This window comes from Cherax quadricarinatus, chromosome 19 (genome assembly GCF_038502225.1).
Source record: "Cherax quadricarinatus isolate ZL_2023a chromosome 19, ASM3850222v1, whole genome shotgun sequence".
Taxonomy (NCBI): domain Eukaryota; kingdom Metazoa; phylum Arthropoda; class Malacostraca; order Decapoda; family Parastacidae; genus Cherax; species Cherax quadricarinatus.
Genome location: NC_091310.1, coordinates 20,244,013 through 20,267,677, shown reverse-complemented (window position 1 = coordinate 20,267,677; position 23,665 = coordinate 20,244,013). Strand labels below are relative to the sequence as shown.

Sequence of the window (23,665 nt, the reverse complement as noted above, 5' to 3'; positions counted from 1 at the left end):
AATTAAATGGTAATTAACCCTTTCAGGGTTTCAGCCGTACTAGTACGGCTTACGCACCAGGGTTTTTGACATACTAGTACGCCTAAATTCTAGCACCCTCAAATCTAGTGAGAGAAAGCTGGTAGGCCTACATATGAAAGAATGGGTCTGTGTGGTCAGTGTGTGCAGTATAAAATACATATATATTCTGAGGTGCTCAGAATACAACAGCTTAGAAGCATATACGTATAAAGATACACAACATATCCCTCCAAACTGCCAATATCCCAAACCCCTCCTTTAAAGTGCAGGCATTGTACTTCCCATTTCCAGGACTCAAGTCCGACTATATGAAAATAACCAGTTTCCCTGAATCCCTTCACTAAATATTACCCTGCTCACACTCCAACAGATCGTCAGGTCCCAAGTATCATTCGTCTCCATTCACTCCTATCTAACACGCTCATGCACGCTTGCTGGAAGTCCAAGCCCCTCGCCCACAAAACCTCCTTTACCCCCTCTTTCCAACCCTTTCGAGGACGACCCCTACCCCTCTTTCCTTCCCCTATAGATTTATATGCTTTCCATGTCATTCTACTTTGATCCATTCTCTCTAAATGACCAAACCACCTCAACAACCCCTCTTCTGCCCTCTGACTAATGCTTTTATTAACTCCACACCTTCTCCTAATTTCCACACTCCGAATTTTCTGCATAATATTTACACCACACATTGCCCTTAGACAGGACATCTCCACTGCCTCCAACCGTCTCCTCGCTGCTGCATTTACAACCCAAGCTTCACATCCATATAAGAGTGTTGGTACTACTACACTTTCATACATTCCCTTCTTTGTCTCCATAGATAACATTTTTTGACTCCACATATACCTCAACGCACCACTCACCTTTTTTCCCTCATCAATTCTACGATTAACCTCATCCTTCATAAATCCATCCGCCGACACGTCAACTCCCAAGTATCTGAAAACATTCACTTCTTCCATACTCCTCCTCCCCAATTTGATATCCAATTTTTCTTTATCTAAATCATTTGATACCCTCATCACCTTACTCTTTTCTATGTTCACTTTCAACTTTCTACCTTTACACACATTCTCAAACTCATCCACTAACCTTTGCAATTTTTCTTTAGAATCTCCCATAAGCACAGTATCATCAGCAAAAAGTAACTGTGTCAATTCCCATTTTGAATTTGATTCCCCATAATTTAATCCCACCCCTCTCCCGAACACCCTAGCATTTACTTCTTTTACAACCCCATCTATAAATATATTAAACAACCATGGTGACATTACACATCCCTGTCTAAGACCTACTTTTACCGGGAAGTATTCTCCCTCTCTTCTACACACCCTAACCTGAGCCTCACTATCCTCATAAAAGCTCTTTACAGCATTTAGTAACTTACCACCTATTCCATATACTTGCAACATCTGCCACATTGCTCCTCTATCCACTCTATCATATGCCTTTTCTAAATCCATAAATGCAATAAAAACTTCCCTACCTTTATCTAAATACTGTTCACATATATGCTTCAATGTAAACACTTGAGCTACACATCCCCTACCCACTCTGAAGCCTCCTTGCTCATCCGCAATTCTACATTCTGTCTTGCCTCTAATTCTTTCAATTATAACCCTACCGTATGCTTTTCCTGGTATACTCAGTAAACTTATTCCTCTATAATTTTTACAATCTCTTTTGTCCCCTTTCCCTTTATATAAAGGGACTATACATGCTCTCCGCCAATCCCTAGGTACCTTCCCCTCTTTCATACATTTATTAAACAAAAGTACCAACCACTCCAACACTATATCCCCCCCTGCTTTTAACATTTCTGTCATGATCCCATCAGTTCCAGCTGCTTTACCCCCTTTCATTCTACGTAATGCCTCACGTACCTCCACCACACTTACATTCTGCTCTTCTTCACTCCTAAAAGATGGTATACCTCCCTGGCCAGTGCATGAAATTACCGCCTCCCTTTCTTCCTTAACATTTAAAAGTTCCTCAAAATATTCTCGCCATCTACCTAATACCTCCCTCTCCTCATCTACTAACTCCCCTACTCTGTTTTTAACTGACAAATCCATACTTTCCCTAGGCTTTCTTAACTTGTTTAACTCACTCCAAAATTTTTTCTTATTTTCATTAAAATTTCTTGACAGTGCCTCTCCCACTCTTTCATCTGCTCTCCTTTTGCACTCTTTCACCACGCTCTTCACCTTTCTTTTACTCTCCATATACTCTGCTCTTCTTATAACACTTCTGCTTTGTAAAAACCTCTCGTAAGCTACCTTTTTCTCTTTTATCACACCCTTTACTTCATCATTCCACCAATCACTCCTCTTTCCTCCTGCCCCCACCCTCCTATAACCACAAACTTCTGCCCCACATTCTAATACTGCATTTTTAAAACTATTCCAACCCTCTTCAACCCCCCCACTACTCATCTTTGCACTAGTCCACCTTTCTGCCAATAGTCGCTTATATCTCGCCCGAACTTCCTCCTCCCTTAGTTCATACACTTTCACCTCCCTCTTACTTGTTGTTGCCACCTTCCTCTTTTCCCATCTACCTCTTACTCTAACTGTAGCTACAACTAAATAATGATCCGATATATCAGTTGCCCCTCTATAAACATGTACATCCTGGAGCCTACCCATCAACCTTTTATCCACCAATACATAATCTAACAAACTACTTTCATTACGTGCTACATCATACCTTGTATATTTATTTATCCTCTTTTTCATAAAATATGTATTACTTATTACCAAATTTCTTTCTACACATAGCTCAATTAAAGGCTCCCCATTTACATTTACCCCTGGCACCCCAAATTTACCTACTACTCCCTCCATAACATTTTTACCCACTTTAGCATTGAAATCCCCAACCACCATTACTCTCACACTTGATTCAAAACTCCCCACGCATTCACTCAACATTTCCCAGAATCTCTCTCTCTCCTCTACACTTCTCTCTTCTCCAGGTGTATACACGTTTACTATAACCCACTTTTCACATCCAATCTTTATTTTACTCCACATAATCCTTGAATTTATACATTTGTAGTCCCTCTTTTCCTGCCATAGCTTATCCTTCAACATTATTGCTACTCCTTCTTTAGCTCTAACTCTATTTGAAACCCCTGACCTAATCCCATTTATTCCTCTCCATTGAAACTCTCCCGCCCCCTTCAGCTTTGTTTCACTTAAAGCCAGAACATCCAGTTTCTTCTCATTCATAACATCCACAATGGTAGACAGCAACCACCCAGGGAGGTACTACCGTCCTGCCAAGTGAGTGTAAAACGAAGCCTGTGATTGTTTTACATGATGGTAGGATTGCTGATGTCTTTTGTCTGTCTCATAAATATGCAAGATTACAGGCATGTCTTGCTACTTCTACTTACACTTAGGTCACACTACACATACATGTACACATTTATTTATACACACTCATCTGAGTTTTCTTTGATTTTATCTTAATAGTTCTTGGTCTTATTAATTTTCCTTTTATATCCATGGGGAAGTGGAATAAGAATCTTTCCTCCGTAAGCCATGCGTGTTGTAAAAGTCAACTAAAATGCCGGGAACAATGGGCTAGTAACCCCTTTTCCTGTAAAGATTACTAAAAAGAATAAGAAGAAGAAAATTGTCAAAGTGGGAAGTCTGAATGTGCGTGGATGTTGTGCAGATGATAAGAAAGAGATGATTGTGGATGTTATGAATGAGAAGAAGCTGGATGTCCTGGCTTTAAGTGAAACAAAGCTGAAGGGGGTGGGAGAGTTTCAGTGGAGAGGAATAAATGGGATTAGGTCAGGGGTTTCAAATAGAGTTAGAGCTAAAGAAGGAGTAGCAATAATGTTGAAGGATAAGCTATGGCAGGAAAAGAGGGACTATAAATGTATTAATTCAAGGATTATGTGGAGTAAAATAAAGATTGGATGTGAAAAGTGGGTTATAATAAGCGTGTATGCACCTGGAGAAGAGAGAAGTGTAGAGGAGAGAGAGAGATTTTGGGAAATGTTGAGTGAATGCGTGGGGAGTTTTGAATCAAGTGTGAGAGTAATGGTGGTTGGGGATTTTAATGCTAAAGTGGGTAAAAATGTTATGGAGGGAGTAGTAGGTAAATTTGGGGTGCCAGGGGTAAATGTAAATGGGGAGCCTTTAATTGAGCTATGTGTAGAAAGAAATTTGGTAATAAGTAATACATATTTTATGAAAAAGAGGATAAATAAATATACAAGGTATGATGTAGCACGTAATGAAAGTAGTTTATTAGATTATGTATTGGTGGATAAAAGGTTGATGGGTAGGCTCCAGGATGTACATGTTTATAGAGGGGCAACTGATATATCGGATCATTATTTAGTTGTAGCTACAGTTAGAGTAAGAGGTAGATGGGAAAAGAGGAAGGTGGCAACAACAAGTAAGAGGGAAGTGAAAGTGTATAAACTAAGGGAGGAGGAAGTTCGGGTGAGATATAAGCGACTATTGGCAGAAAGGTGGGCTAGTGCAAAGATGAGTAGTGGGGGGGTTGAAGAGGGTTGGAATAGTTTTAAAAATGCAGTATTAGAATGTGGGGCAGAAGTTTGTGGTTATAGGAGGGTGGGGGCAGGAGGAAAGAGGAGTGATTGGTGGAATGATGAAGTAAAGGGTGTGATAAAAGAGAAAAAGGTAGCTTATGAGAGGTTTTTACAAAGCAGAAGTGTTATAAGAAGAGCAGAGTATATGGAGAGTAAAAGAAAGGTAAAGAGAGTGGTGAGAGAGTGCAAAAGGAGAGCAGATGATAGAGTGGGAGAGGCACTGTCAAGAAATTTTAATGAAAATAAGAAAAAATTTTGGAGTGAGTTAAACAAGTTAAGAAAGCCTAGGGAAAATATGGATTTGTCAGTTAAAAACAGAGTAGGGGAGTTAGTAGATGGGGAGATGGAGGTATTGGGTAGATGGCGAGAATATTTTGAGGAACTTTTAAATGTTAAGGAAGAAACAGAGGCAGTAATTTCATGCACTGGTCAGGGAGGTATACCATCTTTTAGGAGTGAAGAAGAGCAGAATGTAAGTGTGGGGGAGGTACGTGAGGCATTACGTAAAATGAAAGGGGGTAAAGCAGCTGGAACTGATGGGATCATGACAGAAATGTTAAAAGCAGGGGGGGATATAGTGTTGGAGTGGTTGGTACTTTTGTTTAATAAATGTATGAAAGAGGGGAAGGTACCTAGGGATTGGCAGAGAGCATGTATAGTCCCTTTATATAAAGGGAAAGGGGACAAAAGAGACTGTAAAAATTATAGAGGAATAAGCTTACTGAGTATACCAGGAAAAGTGTACGGTAGGGTTATAATTGAAAGAATTAGAGGTAAGACAGAATGTAGGATTGCGGATGAGCAAGGAGGTTTTAGAGTGGGTAGGGGATGTGTAGATCAGGTGTTTACATTGAAGCATATATGTGAACAGTATTTAGATAAAGATAGGGAAGTTTTTATTGCATTTATGGATTTAGAAAAGGCATATGATAGAGTGGATAGAGGAGCAATGTGGCAGATGTTGCAAGTATATGGAATAGGTGGTAAGTTATTAAATGCTGTAAAGAGTTTTTATGAGGATAGTGAGGCTCAGGTTAGGGTGTGTAGAAGAGAGGGAGACTACTTCCCGGTAAAAGTAGGTCTTAGACAGGGATGTGTAATGTCACCATGGTTGTTTAATATATTTATAGATGGGGTTGTAAAGGAAGTAAATGCTAGGGTGTTTGGGAGAGGGGTGGGATTAAATTATGGGGAATCAAATTCAAAATGGGAATTGACACAGTTACTTTTTGCTGATGATACTGTGCTTATGGGAGATTCTAAAGAAAAATTGCAAAGGTTAGTGGATGAGTTTGGGAATGTGTGTAAAGGTAGAAAGTTGAAAGTGAACATAGAAAAGAGTAAGGTGATGAGGGTGTCAAATGATTTAGATAAAGAAAAATTGGATATCAAATTGGGGAGGAGGAGTATGGAAGAAGTGAATGTTTTCAGATACTTGGGAGTTGACGTGTCGGCGGATGGATTTATGAAGGATGAGGTTAATCATAGAATTGATGAGGGAAAAAAGGTGAGTGGTGCGTTGAGGTATATGTGGAGTCAAAAAACGTTATCTATGGAGGCAAAGAAGGGAATGTATGAAAGTATAGTAGTACCAACACTCTTATATGGGTGTGAAGCTTGGGTGGTAAATGCAGCAGCGAGGAGACGGTTGGAGGCAGCGGAGATGTCCTGTTTAAGGGCAATGTGTGGTGTAAATATTATGCAGAAAATTCGGAGTGTGGAAATTATGAGAAGGTGTGGAGTTAATAAAAGTATTAGTCAGAGGGCAGAAGAGGGGTTGTTGAGGTGGTTTGGTCATTTAGAGAGAATGGATCACAGTAGAATGACATGGAAAGCATATAAATCTATAGGGGAAGGAAGGCGGGGTAGGGGTCGTCCTCGAAAGGGTTGGAGAGAGGGGGTAAAGGAGGTTTTGTGGGTAAGGGGCTTGGACTTCCAGCAAGCGTGCGTGAGCGTGTTAGATAGGAGTGAATGGAGACGAATGGTACTTGGGACCTGACGATCTGTTGGAGTGTGAGCAGGGTAATATTTAGTGAAGGGATTCAGGGAAACCGGTTATTTTCATATAGTCGGACTTGAGTCCTGGAAATGGGAAGTACAATGCCTGCACTTTAAAGGAGGGGTTTGGGATATTGGCAGTTTGGAGGGATATGTTGTGTATCTTTATATGTTTATGCTTCTAGACTGTTGTATTCTGAGCACCTCTGCAAAAACAGTGATAATGTGCGAGTGTGGTGAAAGTGTTGAATGATGATGAAAGTATTTTCTTTTTGGGGATTTTCTTTCTTTTTTGGGTCACCCTGCCTCGGTGGGAGACGGCCGACTTGTTGAAAAACGAATTCTTCCTCCGTAAGCCATGCGTGTTGTAAGAGGCGACTAAAATGCCGGGAGCAAGGGGCTAGTAATCCCTTCTCTAGTATAAATTACTAAATTTGAAAAGAGAAACTTTCGTTTTTCCTTTTGGGCCACCCTGCCTCGGTGGGATACGGCCGGTTTGTTGAAAGAAGAATATATATATATATATATATATATATATATATATATATATATATACATACATACATACATACATACATATACACACACACACACACACACACACACACACACAGTCTTTTGTGTTGGTTTTAAAGTACGAGTTTAAAATTGTGTGAAATAAGTGGGATATTGAGAGTCTTAATTGTGCAGTGACAATTACTCGCCCAGACAGTTATTATACGTAAGCTGCTGGATGCTTGGGAAATTCTTCACACAGTGCGTAATGAGAAAAAAAAAAAACTTTGACCATGTTTTTGGATTAAAACAGCGACTTTGCACTGTATTTTCGTATGGTATTTATTTTTGTATTCTAGTTTTCCTGTTCAAAATTTATAGAATGGAAGACATGTTACAGAAATTGAGATGATTTTGACTGGCTTTACAAAGAAAAGTACCTTGAAATTGAGCTCAAACTAGCAGAAATGTTCGATTTTTACCAAAGTTCAAAAGTAAACAAATCATGCTAAGCGTCCAATACACGTCAACTGGCGAGTCTAATATTCCTTCACAAGTGCGCCGATATTATTTATACCATTTCTACTCTAATGCAGTGGTTTGCATAACAGTAAATCTTCTATTTTTTTGTGAGAATAAAAATTCAAAGTGGAAAGTAAAAGAATGTAAGAGGGGCATGGGGACGTGACTAATGAACAGAGGAAATGTTATTTTAGTGTCAGGAATGTCTTTCTTGTTTATTCTGGACCCTATTTGGAAATTGGCATCCTTTGAAATTTGTGTGAAATTGGCAAAATTGCTAAATTCTGACCACTGTATTGGATAGTTGAAATCGGTAAATGGTTGGTTTCTTGTACTCATTCGATAGAAAAAATGGAGTTCTAGTGAAATAGTTATGATTTTTGTCGACTAGTACACTGGAATTGGCCGAAAATAGGGCTCAAAGTGAGCAAAATCGCCAATGGGTAAACATCGTTGAGACTGCTAACTTCGCGAGAGCATAATTTCATACTTTTGATGTCATTATGATCGGGAAAAGATTCTCTATCTTTTCACAAGAAAAAATAATTTTTTTTTTTTTAAATTTGGGCAACCCTGAGAACAAGTCTGGGAGAGGGCCTGGGGACCCTGAAAGGGTTAAGTAATTAACGGTAATTAAGTGGTAATACGAATTTCCTTCTAAATAACACTTCTAATTTATGTCCAATAATTATATTCTGTGTACCCAGCAAGCCTAATCATATAGAGTAAACAGTATTTTACAATTTACCATTATCGGTACTAATGTTTAATATTGTAATTATTAATTTAATGTCAGGTCTAGCTTTTTGTGCAAGTGGTGATAAAGTGGGCATCAAGGGAGTTACAGTCCTGCGACCTACTGTGACTTAAATCCCACTTATCTCACCCAAATTACTTGCCTGTAATAATTCAGGTAATACCCTGTAAACCTTATGCAGGTAATTTACTCACATAACATTAATAATAATTCATAGTTCATTTAGCAAGCGTGCATGAGCGTGTTAGATAGGAGTGAATGGAGACGAATGATACTTGGGACCTGACGATCTGTTGGAGTGTGAGCAGGGCAATATTTAGTGAAGGGATTCAGGGAAACCGGTTATTTTCATATAGTCGGACTTGAGTCCTGGAAATGGGAAGTACAATGCCTGCACTTTAAAGGAGTTGTTTGGGATATTGGCAGTTTGGAGGGATATGTTGTGTATCTCTATACGTATATGCTTCTAAACTGTTATATTCTGAGCACCTCTGCAAAAGCAGTGATAATGTGTGAGTGTGGTGAAAGTGTTGAATGATGATGAAAGTATTTTCTTTTTGGGGATTTTCTTTCTGTTTTTTTTGGGTCACCCTGCCTCGGTGGGAGACGACCGACTTGTTGAAAAAAAAAAAAAAAAAAAAAAAGTTCATTTAGCATGGAAGAATGACAACAATGGAAATAGAGAGGCAAAAACCAAATGACAAAGCAAAAGGAAGGGAGATAAGCAGGAACATTAACCACCTTTCACTGTCCAGACCCCTGATCTGAAACTCATCCACATTTTCCAAGGATTTAAAAAAAAAAAATTATTTTTCCTTATGAAATAGTAGAGAATCTTTTTCTGAAGGTAATAAAAGAACAAATTAAATTTTAAGGAAAACTGACAAAACTATGCTTTCGTGAATTTTGCAGCGTCAGCGATACCGAGGCATCAGCGATTTTTGCCCACTTTGAGTCCTATTTTTGGCCAATTACATTGTTCCAGCCAACCAAATTCTTAGCTATTTTGCTAGTATGTCATCCATTTTATTGACTGACCACAAGAAATTGCCCAATCAACTATTTCAATTACCCAATAAAGTGATCAGCAATAGGTAATTTGGCCAACTTCACACAAATTTCAGAATATTGCAGTTTCAAAACAGGGTCCAGAATAAACAATGTAGGCACTCCTGGTACTAAAATAACATTTTCTCTGTTCATTAGTTACATTCCCAGGCTTTATGTATGAATTCTATTTTGATTTTTCTATTCGTATAAAAAATAGAAGATTTACTGTTATGCAATATTGTATCGATTGTATAAATATTATCAGTGCATTTCTGAACGTACATTAGACCCAACAGTTAGATGTGGATAGGACGAGTGACGTGATTTGTTTACTCTTGAATATCAGCAAACATCAAACATTTCTGCTACTTTGAGCTCAATTTCAATTTATTTTCAGCCCTGAAACCAATCAAAATCATCTCAATTTCTGTAATATATTTTCCATTCTATCAAATGAGACCAAGAAACCAAGTATACAGCTGTAAAAAACACAAAAATAAACCACAAACTTGTTGTTTTAAACCAAAAACATGGTTGCTGTTGTTTTCTTATTGTGCACTGCATGCCGCAGGATTTTTTTTCACATGGAGCATACTTACCCATTCTCTCATATCTAGATCCAAATTTACCACTCACAGCTTATCCTAGTAAACTGAAATCATGGCATAGTACTATGGCAAGGGCAGAGAAGTGGTTAAAAGGTACTGTACTCTAAATGCTTGTGATGGAAGAACACAAGCTCATAAATAAAGAATACCTAAACAATGGTTCTTTAAACAAACCACTGATGAATTAAATTCTTCATTAATTAATAGATGGCAGTAAGAACACAGACAAGAGTTAATGAGGAGAAAAATATTTAATAGAATATTTACCTTTAAAACAGGAGTTATTAATCCATCCATCATATCTTGATGAGTATCATTCAAACTGCCATTTGTTTTTCTCTTTTCAGTATCTAGTGTATACTGAAGGATGCGTTCTCTCTCTTGCAAAGATGCACATTCTTTCTGAGTTTGTGACAGCTCTTCTTTTAATTTTTTCAGAGTATTTTTAAGCTCACTAAGTTCCACTTCTTTGGTTACAAATGAATGACTGATTTCTGGTATATCTGTGACATTAGTCTGACTTCCAGAGTTGTCTGGTATACTGCAAATTTGTGTTTTTGAGGTAGATGTAGAATTTTCATCTATAATTGTACTGGCAGTTCTCTCCTCAGCAGATCCTCCACATACTGCTACAGTGGTATCACATTCACCAAGTGTCTCCTTGTTTGAAACTTCATTACTACCACTGGGGATACAAGGTGGAGGAGGAAGAATAAGAGGTGTTGTTGGAGAGGCCTGGTTGAATTGTAACCGCTCCTCAAGCCCAACTATCCGTCTCTTTAGAGATTCAGCTTCCTGTACACTAAGGCTTGCTAATTCTTCAGCCTCACTTAGTTTCTCTGCAAATTACAAAAATATTCATATTTCATATAATCTAAGAATAAGGATAACCATACATGCTTAAATACAAAAAAAAAAAAAAAATTACCAATTACTAAAAAAAAATTCAACTGCAATTCCCTATTTTGTCATTTTTGCTCCTAATAAACATGGCTCTCTATATGTATTACAGTGGACCCTCGGTTTTTGTTTAATCCACTCCTGAGCCATTGGCCAAAACTGAAATTGGCCAAAACCGAAACCATTTTCCCCATAAGAAATAATGTAAATGGAATTAATCCGTTCCAGACACCCAGAAGTATCAACAAATTTTTTTTTTTTTTACCTTAAAGATAGTTACATGCTGGAAGGAAGACAGGGAGGAGGGGAGAGGGAAGATAGGTTATTGTGTGGAAGGGGAATCCCCCTCCATGAGGACTCTAGGTACCAAGTCCTTATCTAGGGTCACTTCCCTCCTTTGTTTTTTACTGCCACTAGGACCAGCTTGAGTCACTGAATCCCTGTCGCACAAAATATCTGTCCAGATAGGTCTGTTTCTGGCATCTCTAAGATTTGCCTAAGGGACATGGCATTGTCATTATGAAAGTCACCAGCATGGATTGCAACAGCTTTCTCATGGTGATGTTCCTCCACAAATGAATGCACTTTAGTCCACATTGCACAAATCTCCTTAATCTTTGAAGAAGGCATCTTCTTCCATCTCTCTTCCTCCTCCTCGGAAGCAATTTTCTCAGCTGTGGTCTGTTGCTGTTGCAGATGAAGGTATTGCAGCTCATCAGTGGTTAGCCCTTCATTGTGGTCCTCCACCAACTCTTCCACATCCTGGCCACTCGCATCCAACCCCATGGAATTTCCCAATGCCACAATTGATTGCACAACAGGTGTAGGATCAACAGGGTCAACCTCAAACCCTTCAAATCCTTCTTTTGGACACAATCTGGCCACAATTTTCTCCAAGCAGAGTTCAGCGTTCTCTCAGTCACTTCCTGCCTATGCAGTGGAAGATATTGAAGTGATTCTTCCAAAACTCTCTTAGGGTCAATTCAGAGTCCGAGGTTATGTCCAAGCACCTTTGAGACATTGCCTTGGTGTACAGTTTTTTGAAGTTTACAATGATCTGCTGGTCCATGGGCTGGAGGAGAGGAGTGGTGTTAGGAGGCAAAAACTTCACTGTCACAAAAATGAATTCCTTAGACAATTGGTCTTCCAAGTCTGGAGGACGAGCAGGAGCATTGTCCATTAACAGGAGGCACTGGAGTGGCACTTTATTATCCAGGAGGTATTTTTTCACACTGGGGCCAAACACTTCATTAAACCATTCCAGGAAAATTTCCCTTGTGACCCATGCCCTACTGTTTGCCTTCCACATCACACACAATTTACTCTTGACAACACTATTCTTTCTTGAACACACTAATTTTCAGAGTGATACACCAGTAAAGGCTTCACTTTCAAATCCCCGCTAGCATTACCACACAACAAGAAAGTTAGCCTGTTTTTCATAGATTTGTGTCCTGGGAGTGCCTTTTCCTCCTGCATAATGTAGGTCTTCTTTGGCATTTTCTTCCAAAACAGGCCTGTTTCATTACAACTGAACACTTGCTGGGGGTTAGAATTTTTTAGCCTCTACATAACATTTTCAGCCACTTGTCTGTCTGAACTGGCACCCTTGCCGTGCCTTACAATACTGTGTATGCCACTTCGCTTCTTGAATTTTTCAAACCAGCCTTTGCTAGCCTTAAATTCACCTACATCAGCACTTGTTTCAGGCAGTTTCTTTAAGAGGTCGTCATGTAACTGTCTTGCCTTTTCACAAATAATTGACTGCACAACACTATCTCCTGCTAACTCTTTCTCTCTGATCCACACCAACAACAATTTCTCCACTTCTTCAGTTGTTTGGAATCTCTGTCTGCCTATCGCATTCACTCCTTTTGCAACATCAGTTTCCATGATTTCTTTTCTTTCTGCCACAATGGAGCTGATTGTTGATGGCGACTTCCCATACATCCTGCCGAGTTTAGCAATGTGTATGCCTTTATCATATTTTCTTAGGATTTCTTTTTTCATTTCTATGGTGTTCTTCACTTTCTTTACCAAAGGACTGGCACTAGGAGCTTTCTTTGTGGCCATGGTAGCTTATTTAGCCATCAGACAGAATAAACAAGTGACAAAAAATGGATTATTATGAAATGTTTTGTATGACCAGGCAGGATATGTTCACTAACCGAGAAACAACGCTACACTGGCTGAGAATGGTGGGGGAGGCAGCTTTGTCTGCATGCTCGGCACTAGACAGGTTCTGTACGATCAATGAAAACGGAGGTAATCGACAAAAATGGAGACAAAAAATCAGCAAAAAGAGTTGGCCAAAACCGAAATCGGCAATAATGGAGATCGACGAAAATGGAGGGTCCACTGTACTGGTCTTATCAAGAAATTTCATGAAAGCTTTAAGAAAATAGTGTAATGCTTCACAAGCAAACAAGAAAAACATGGCTTGCCTCTAAGTAACCGAGTTTCTTCCTGGGCAGCCTGAACCTTCTGCTGCTCATCCCTTAGTCTGACTGTGAGGTTTGACAGCTGTGTCTGCACCTCTTTAGATGAATCTTCAAGACGGCTTACTTGACTCTGTAGTGATCCCACCGTCTTCACCTTTTCAGTCATTAAGGCTTCACTAGCCTGTAAAATGGGGGAAAAAACAGACTTAGACAAGAATAAAACTTTTATTTCCACAGGAGACACAACATAGTTTTACAAGATTAGTTGACATCTGATAATATCCATGGAATGCCCTGCGTATGATAGGACAGCATACCCACTGCTCTTCCAACACTGACTCTCAGAAGAATTCTTATTGAACTCTTAATTTTCCTCATTTCCCTTATTTTTCTTTTTTTTTTTTTTACCAATCACATTTACTTCATTAATACCTTGACTTATGATGGTTCGACTTACGATATTTTGACTTTACGATGGTGCAAAAGCAATTACTTTTGAGATGAAACTTGAGATAATTACCCAGCATGAAGGCGGCAAATCTGTAACTTGTATTCATTTATTTACTTTTCAATACTGGTATTTAGATAGAGCAAATATTTGTTTATTTACTTATTCAATGGTAGTAGTTACTTATTTCCTTATTTATTTAGCAGATCACATTCATATTCGACTTACGATAGGTTTGTCATAGTGTAATCTCATTGAAAGTCGAGGCGCACCTGTATAACATACAAATTTTTTACAATGGTCTTCATGGTACAACAAATTATTGGCACATAAACAGGACATTAGTAAATTTAGGTTATGATAACCCAATGAAGTTAAACACTGACTTATTACACTTGTTTATGAGTGTCTAAACCTGACTGCATCCCAGTAGACCTAGTAAGGCAACATGAACCTTTTTGACATGTTTCTAGACCAAAAAGTAATAACATCTACAAAGGTAACAAAAACTTGTTACTTTTCATGAGTTAATAATTAAAAATAATAACTTGCTTGTTTTTTGGAGGTGTCAAGATTACAACAATTTTTCTCACATGTGCTTCACTCTACATATCACAGTGTTGATTTCAGGAATGTAATCCAAGTAAAGTACTATTGTACAGTGAATGTAGTTCACTGTACAATACTTTGAGGTGTTCCCAGTAGTTTAAATTATTTATTAGCCACCATGAAGGCAGTAAACAATCTCTGCACCTTTTCCAGCTCTGATCTTTCTTCTCACCTGAATAGAATTGTCAACATTGAACAGTATTCTAGATGAGAGAACACAAGTGATTTTGATATCGTAGTATCACCACTGACATCATTTCTCATTTTAAAAAGTCTTATTATCCACCATGTCATTTTTCTGACCTTTGTGGCATCTGCCTTATTGTGTTCTCTAAAGATAGGTCACCTGTCATTATGTTAAAATCTTATACATAGTATTCCCTTCATAATATGAGATGGTCTTCCTGTGCTACATATGAACAAATGTTCACAGGTCATAATGTTATGAAAGACTGAAAAATTTATACAAATAACCCGCACATAGAAGAGAGGAGCTAATGACAACGTTTTGGTCCTACTTGGACCATTTACAAAGTCACACTAACGAAAAGGAGAGCAGAATGGGTATACATAGGCAGGTGGTGGTAGTAGTGGAGGTGGAAGGAAGTAGTAGTGAGGAGGTGGTAAGAGTAGGAGGGGCCAGTCAAATACTAAGAAAGAGGAGCACTGCAAGGGGACTAGGGGCCCACAGAGGGTAAGAGCAAGAACACTGAGGAGGGAAAACAAGTAAATAAATAAAAGGAACAAATACACAGGGCAGAAGAAAGACAACCCAAAGGAGAAAAAGGAAAGAGGAAAAGGGGAAGAGGGAGAAGAAGAAGAAAAAGGAGGAATCAGGTTAGGTCACGAGTGTTCTGAAGTTTGGAGCATTTTACAATGTAGTGGGAGAGGAAGGCATCTACAGAGATGAAGCCAGGACTAAGATTCATACAAGGAAGATTGTGTTATACAAATAACCCGCACATAAAAGAGAGAAGCTTACGACGACATTTCGGTCTGACTTGGACCATTGACAAAGTCCCAGTGTGACTCTGTCAATGGTCCAAGTCGGACCGAAACGTCGTCGTAAGCTTCTCTCTTTTATGTGCGGGTTATTTGTGTATCGTTCCAGTCACGGTATTGTGCCTTTTTGTTATTTAGGAAGATTGTGTATTAGGGAGGATTTAACCAGATGGCGACTGTTAAAGTTGGAAGTAGGGAAGACAGTTTTAGCAGAAGACCAGTCAATAGGATGGCTGTGATCTCTGACATGACAGAAAAAGAGCACTGTTAGTGTCTGCAAGCCTAACACTATTTTTGTGCTCCCTAAGTCCATTAGAAAAAGATCTACCAGTTTCTGACAGACTTAGGGAGCACAAAAATAGTGTTAGGCTTGCCGACACTAACAATGCTCTTTTCTGTCACGTCAGAGATCACAGCCATCCTATTGACTGGTCTTCTGCTAAAACTGTCTCCCTTACTTCCAACTTTCACAGTCGCCATCTGGTTGAATCCTCCCTAATACACAATTTTCCTTGTATGAATCTTAGTCCTGGCTTCATCTCTGTAGATGCCTTCCTCTCCCACTACATTGTAAAATGCTCCAAACTTCAGAACACTCGTGACCTAACCTGATTCCTCCTTTTTCTTCTTCTTCTCCCTCTTCCCCTTTTCCTCTTTCCTTTTTCTCCTTTGGGTTGTCTTTCTTCTGCCCTATGTATTTGTTCCTTTTATTTATTTATTTGTTTTCCCCCCCTCGGTGTTCTTGCTCTTACCCTCTGTGGGCCCCTAGCTCCCTTGCAGTGCTCCTCTTTCTTAGTATTTGACTGGCCCCTCCTACTCTTACCACCTCCACTATTACCACTTCCTTCCACCTCCACTACTACCACTACTACTACTACTACTACCACCACCACCTACCTATATATACCCATCCTGCTCTCCTTTTCGTTAGTGTGACTTCGTAAATGGTCCAAGTCGGACCGAAACGTTGTCGTAAGCTCCTCTCTTCTATGTGCAGGTTATTTGTGTATTGTTCCAGTCACAGTATTGTGCCTTTTTGTTATTTACTGAAAAATTTGTAGCAAATAAGGTTTTCCTGTTATAGTGGCACAGATCATCTGACTGTGATCCATCGAGTTTATAAAACAAGAAACACATCAAACTGTTCAAAGATTTGCTGATCAAAACAGATGATGGCTGTCATCATCATCAATCTCAAATCATCTTCACCGTAATTAGAAACCCCATAAAATAAACATCCTGCCTAGCTATCTATCTTGACTCCAATATTCTCATTGATTTGACATTTTCATTTGGCTTGCCTAAGCAATAATTTGAATTAGTGTTGACAATCGAAGTGAAAGTGACTACTTACAGCTAGCTGTTGTCGAAGGTTGGAAGCCTCATGAGATGCTGTTATGGCTGCTGTAGATGCCTGAGCCAAATCTTCACGAATTCGAGCCACTTCCTTTTCTGAAGTTTCTTGTGCTTTTCGACTTGTTTCTAAAAGCTCTAATGAAAAATTATTGTCCCATTAATACAGTTCCACTTACAACAGCTTTACTACCTAATAAATAATAGTCTACCATGGCTAAAATAAAAATTAAACAGAAATCACAGTTTACTCAGAAGGGTTGTCAAGTGGTATTTAACGTAAAAATGTCACTTTTGTCTGGAAGGTGAAGGCAAGTCTTTGCAATAAAAAAAAGGCCCTCAAAAATGTTAGGCATTCCACCATTTACAGTTGGTAAACTGCTTCTGTGCAATATTATAACAATATGGTTGTTTAATATATTTATAGATGGGGTTGTAAGAGAAGTAAATGCGAGGGTCTTGGCAAAAGGCGTGGAGTTAAGAGATAAAGAATCACACATAAAGTGGGAGTTGTCACAGTTGCTCTTTGCTGATGACACTGTGCTCATGGGAGATTCTGAAGAGAAGTTGCAGAGATTGGTGGATGAATTTGGTAGGGTGTGCAAAAGAAGAAAATTAAAAGTGAATACAGGAAAGAGTAAGGTTATGAGGATAACAAAAAGATTAGGTGATGAAAGATTGGATATCAGATTGGAGGGAGAGAGTATGGAGGAGGTGAATGTATTCAGATATTTGGGAGTGGATGTGTCAGCGGATGGGTCTATGAAAGATGAGGTGAATCATAGAATTGATGAGGGGAAAAGGGTGAGTGGTGCACTTAGGAGTTTGTGGAGACAAAGAGCTTTGTCCTTGGAGGCAAAGAGGGGAATGTATGAGAGTATAGTTTTACCAACGCTCTTATATGGGTGTGAAGCATGGGTGATGAATGTTGCAGCGAGGAGAAGGCTGGAGGCAGTGGAGATGTCATGTCTGAGGGCAATGTGTGGTGTGAATATAATGCAGAGAATTCGTAGTTTGGAAGTTAGGAGGAGGTGCGGGATTACCAAAACTGTTGTCCAGAGAGCTGAGGAAGGGTTGTTGAGGTGGTTCGGACATGTAGAGAGAATGGAGCGAAACAGAGTGTCTTCAAGAGTGTATCAGTCTGTAGTGGAAGGAAGGCAGGGTAGGGGTCGGCCTAGAAAAGGTTGGAGGGAGGGCGTAAAGGAGGTTTTGTGTGCGAGGGGCTTGGACTTCCAGCAGGCATGCGTGAGCGTGTTTGACAGGAGTGAATGGAGACAAATGGTTTTTAATACTTGACGTGCTGTTGGAATGTGAGCAAAGTAACATTATGAAGGGGTTCAGGGAAACCGGCAGGCCGGACTTGAGTCCTGGAGATGGGAAGTACAGTGCCTGCACTCTGAAGGAGGAGTGTTAATGTTGCAGTTTAAAAACTGTAGTGTAAAGCACCCTTCTGGCAAGACAGTGATGGAGTGAATGATGGTGAAAGTTTTTCTTTTTCGGGCCACCCTGCCTTGGTGGGAATCGGCCAGTGTGACAATAATAATAAAAAATGTAAATTATAACAAATATGTAAGACTCAACAAAAGTAACTTGTAAAATTGGGTTATCTGAAAGTGAAAGTGTGCAGTACAGATGATAAAGAATTGATTGTTAATATTATAAGAAGAAAATGAGTATACTAGCACTAAGTGAAACAAAGCTAAGGGAGTGGGAGTATTTCAGAGGGAAGGAGTAAATGAGTAAATGGAGTTAAACCAAGTATATCTGAAAGAACTACAGTTCAAATAGAAATAACAATAATATTAAATAATCAATTATGGAAAGACAAAGAAAGGGAAAAGGTGTAAGTGTTTAAATTCATAATTATTTAGATTAAAATAAAAGTGGGATGTGAGACGTAGCTAATAGTAGGAGTTTATGCACCCAGAGAAGAGAGGAGTGTAGAGGAGAAAGATTCTGGAAAATATTAACCCTTTCAGAGTTTCCGATGTACTAGTAAAGCTTAAGCACCAGGGTTATTGACGTACTAGAATGCCTAAATTCTAGTGCCCTCAAATCTAGTGAAAGCTGGTAGGCCTACATATGAAAGAATGGGTCTATGTGGTCAGTGTGCACAGTATAAAAAAATCCTGCAGCACACAGTGCATAATGAGGAAAAAAACTCCGACCGTGTTTTTGGTTTAAAACAGCGACTTTGCAGTGTATTTTCGTATGGTATTTATGGTTATTCTAGCATTCCTGGTCTCATTTTATAGAATGGAAGACATATTACAGAAATTGAGATCATTTTGATTGGTTTCACAATGAAAAGTATCTTGAAATTGAACTCAAAGTAGCAGAAATGTTTGATTTTTACCAATTTTTGATTTTTACCAAAGTTCAAAAGTAAACAAATCATGCCAAGGGTCCAATACACGTCAACTGGCGAGTCTAATATTCTTTCACAAGTGCGCTGATATTATTTATACCATTTCTACACCATTTATACACTAATGCAGTAGTCTGCAAAACAGTAAATCTACTATTTTTTGTGAGAATAAAAATTCAAACTGGAAAGCAAAAGAGATGTAAGAGGGGCCTTGGGACGTGATGTGACTAATGAACAGAGGAAATGTTATTTTAGTGCCAGGAATGTCTGTCTAGTTTATTCTGGACCCTATTTGGAAATTGGCATCTTCTGAAATTTGTGTGAAATTGGCAAAATTGCTAATTTCTGACCACTTTATTGGATAGTTGAAATCGGTAAATGGGTGGTTTCTTGTACTCATTCGATAGACAAAATGGATTTCTAGCGAAGTAGATATGATTTTTGTCGACTAGTACACTGGAATTGGCCGAAAATAGGGCTCAAAGTGGGCGAAATCGCCGATGCTTAACCCTTTGAGGGTTTTGGTCGTACTAGTACGCATAAATTCTAGCGCCGTCAAATCTCGCGGGAAGAGGCTGGTAGGCCTCCATATGAAAGAATGGGTCTATGTGGTCAGTGTGCACAGTATAAAAAAAATCCTGCAGCACACAGTGCATAATGAGAAAAAAAAAAACTTTCACGTTTTTTTTTGGCATAAAACAGCGTCTTTGCACTGTATTTTTGTATGGTATTTATTGTTGTATTCTAGTTTTCTTGGTCTCATTTTATAGAATGGAATGCATATCACAGAAATTGAGATGATTTTTACTGGTTTTACAATGAAAAGTACCTTGAAATTGAGCTCAAAGTAGCAGAAATGTTCGATTTTTACCAAAGTTCAAAAGTAAACAAATCATGCCAAGCGTCCAATACACGTCAACTGGTGAGTCTAACATTCTTTTGCAATTGCGCCAATATGATTTATATCATTTTTTACACTAATGCAGTAGTCTGCATAACAGTAAATCTTCTATTTTTCGTGAGAATAAAAATTCAAAGTGGAAAGCAAAAGAATGTAAGAGGGGCCTTGAGACGTGACTAATGAGCAGAAGAAATGTCATTTTAGTGCAAGGAATGTATTTCTTGTTTGTTCTGGACACTATTCGGAAATTGGCATTTTTTGAAATTTGTGTGAAATTGGCAAAATTGCTAAATTCTGACCACTGTATTGGATAGTTGAAAATGGTAAATGGGTGGTTTCTTGCACTCATTCAATGGAAAAAATGTAGTTCTAGCGAAATATTCATGTTGTTTGTCGACTAGTACATTATTATTATTATAATCAAAAAGAAGCGCTAAGCCACAAGGACTATACAGCGCTGCAGGGCAGGAAGGAAGTGAGGGCATCAGGTGGCAAAAGGGAGATGGATGAGCAACAGGTTACGGATAACAGCGGGGCAGTGGATGGTGAAAGGGTAAAGGGCAGCAAGAGACTGAACCAGAAAGGGCTGAGGGGAGTGCGAAAAGTATCATCAGAGTTTGTGGAGTAAATCGGTCGTTGTCAAGAAGTCAATGAGAGAGTCAGGATTAAAGGAGGGTCCATCAGCAAGAAGGGAAGGTAAAGAGAGAGTAGTAGAACGAAGACGACGTTGGAGGTAAATTCTGCGTGCTCGTTGATAGAGAGGGCAGTCTAACAGAATGTGGCTAATCGATACTGGAACTTGACACTGCTCACAGAGAGGAACAGGGTGCCTCTCCATGAGATACCCATGAGTAAGACGAGTGTGGCCAATGCGAAGGCGGGAGAGAGTGGTCTCCCAACTTCGGCACTGATGACAAGAAGACGGCCAGTAACCTATGCTCGGTTTAATAGAATGAAGTTTGTTACCGAGCAGAGTTGACCAACGTTGTTGCCAACGGGTGCGAAGGTGGGTAGCTATTGCAGCAAAATAGTCCAGAAATGGAACACCTCGATAGGAAATTGGTAGGTCATATACTGCTGACCGCGCAGCAGTGTCTGCCTGTTCATTGCCCTGTACGTCGACATGACCAGGGACCCAACAAAAAACAATATCTTTATGTTTGGTAGAGATACGGCGTAGCCAAAGTTGGATACGGAGAACTAGGGGATGAGATGTATCAAATTTTCGTATAGCCTGTAGAGCACTAAGGGAGTCTGAGACTACTACAAATGATGACACAGGCATAGATGCAATACGAATAAGTGCTGCAAGAATGGCATACAGTTCAGCAGTAAAAATGCTAGCTGAAGATAGTAAATGCCCTCGTACGACGCTGTCCGGAAACACTGCTGCGAATCCGACGCCGTCTGAAGACTTAGAGCCATCTGTGTACACAGCGGTGGCATGAGAATGGGAGTGGAAGTGATCAAGAAAAAGAGAGCGGGAAGCCACCGTAGGCAGTTGAGCTTTCGAGCAAGGGAGTGAGAAAGAACAGACCCGAACAGCTGGAACTTCCCAGGGGGGCAGGGAAAAGTGAGATGCTACATGAACATATAAAGGTGGTAACTGAAGGGAAGACAAGAGTGAATGTAGGCGAAGAGAAAAGGGACGGAGCAAACAGGGGCGGCGAACGAATAAAGAATGTCTACTAATATCGGTGACCATTCTATAAATGGAAGGATTGTGTAGATCGTGAGAGCGTACATAGTAACGAAGGCAATGGGCATCACGGCGATCAGACAAGGATGGAACATTTGCTTCTGTATAGAGGCTCTCAACAGGGGAAGAGCGAAAAGCACCAAGGCACAAACGTAAGCCTTGGTGATGGATAGAGTTAAGGCTAGAGAGAGTAGCAGGAGAGGCCGCGGAATAAATCTGGTCACCATAATCGAGTTTCGATAAAACGAGGGCTGAATGTAGGCGAAGCAGAGTTCGACGATCAGCTCCCCAGGAAAGATGAGCAAGGGTTTTAAGAAGGTTTAGCCGGCTGTGACAAGTTGCCTTCAGAGAGGTAATGTGAGGTTTCCAGGTTAACCGACGGTCAAAGAGAAGGCCTAGAAACCTGACTGTATCACGTTCGGGGATACGGGAGCCATAGAGATACAAAGGATGATCGGAGATAACAGAGCGTCTAGTGAAAGTAATTTGGTGAGTTTTGGTACTTGAAAATTTAAACCCATGTGTGGTGGCCCAAGTGGAAACACGGTCGACCGCATGCTGGAGAGAAACTGCAATAAGGTGACAGTCAGCGCCTGCACAAGCAATAGCGAAGTCATCAACATAGAGTGATGACCAAATATTGGGTGGAAGAACAGAGGCCAAATCATTTATAGCAAGGAGAAAAAGTGTTGTGCTTAGAACACATCCCTGAGGGACACCTTCAGCTTGGACGAAGTCCGGGGAAAGAACATTATTGACTCGAACACGGAAATGTCTGTCAGTTAAAAAGTTCTTAAGGAAGGATGGTAGATTGCCTCGGAGGCCTAAGGAATGGGCCTGGGCCAAAATATTATACCTCCAAGTTGTGTCATATGCCTTCTCAAGGTCAAAAAATATGGCAATAACTGAGTGATTATTCGCAAAGGCATTACGAACATACGTATCCAAGCGTAGTAAGGGGTCTATGGTAGAACGACCCTTACGAAAGCCATATTGACTAGCGGAGAGACTGTTGTGAGTCTCTAAATACCACATTAAACGTCGATTTACGAGGCGTTCCATCACTTTGCAAACTGCACTTGTAAGAGCGATGGGGCGATAGTGGGAGGCATCATGTCCTGTAGTACCCGGTTTGCGGAAAGGGAGAACAATGGCAGATTTCCACAGCTGGGGAAGAACTCCTTGTGCCCAAATAAGATTGAAGAGGTGTAAGAGGACTACAAGGGCTGACCGATGTAAATGTTGTAACATACGAATATGAATGTCATCAGGCCCAGCTGCCGATGATCGGCAGGCTGAGAGCGTTGCCTCCAGTTCTTGAAGTGTAAAAGGCACATTATACTGTTCTTCTCCGAGAGAAGAAAAGTCCAAGGGTACTAACTCTCTGGCAGACTTTGAGGAAAGAAACGAGGGGCATAGATGGAGCCCTCGGGAAATACGGACCAGATGTGTGCCAAGTTCAATGGCAACGTCGAGAGGGTTTGCTATATCAACACCAGTGACCCGTAGAACAGGAGCCGGGTCAGGAGAGTATTTACCACTCAATTTCCTCACTTTTTTCCAGACTGCACTCATAGAAGAAGCAGAGGTGATGGTGGAAACATAGTCTCGCCAACAAGTGCGTTTAGCTTCACGGATGACACGGCGAGCGATCGCACGCTTCTGCTTAAAATCAACAAGTCTCTCAGCGGTTCTATTGTACCGGTACCTGCCCCATGCAGCACGTTTCAAACGTACTGCACGAGCACAAGCAGGAGACCACCAAGGCACGCACTTCTGAGAATGCCTGCCTGAGGTTTGGGGTATAGAATGAGAAGCTGCAGTATAAACTGATGTCGAGAAGATGTGTAGGAGCTCATCAATGGAGGATGAAGAAGGAACCTCACTAAAAGCAGTGAGGTGTGAGTAAAGATC

General features: G+C 40.0%; 1 protein-coding gene across 4 annotated transcripts in view; it reads right to left on the bottom strand.

Annotated features, from left to right (window-relative positions):
• The window catches only part of Slmap (Sarcolemma associated protein), a 575,111-nt gene that overhangs the window by 35,620 nt on the left and 515,826 nt on the right, over positions 1-23,665 (bottom strand). For all 4 annotated transcript variants that reach the window (XR_008406974.2, XM_070086557.1, XM_070086559.1 and 1 more), the window contains 3 exons: positions 16,785-16,921; positions 13,375-13,552; positions 10,298-10,869 (listed from right to left, as the gene is read on the bottom strand). Coding sequence is in view for 3 of the 4 variants with exons in the window: in XM_070086557.1 (XP_069942658.1) it covers positions 10,298-10,869; positions 13,375-13,552; positions 16,785-16,921 (887 nt within the window). In the remaining variant the exon portion in view is untranslated. The remainder of the gene's footprint in view (positions 1-10,297; positions 10,870-13,374; positions 13,553-16,784; positions 16,922-23,665) is intronic.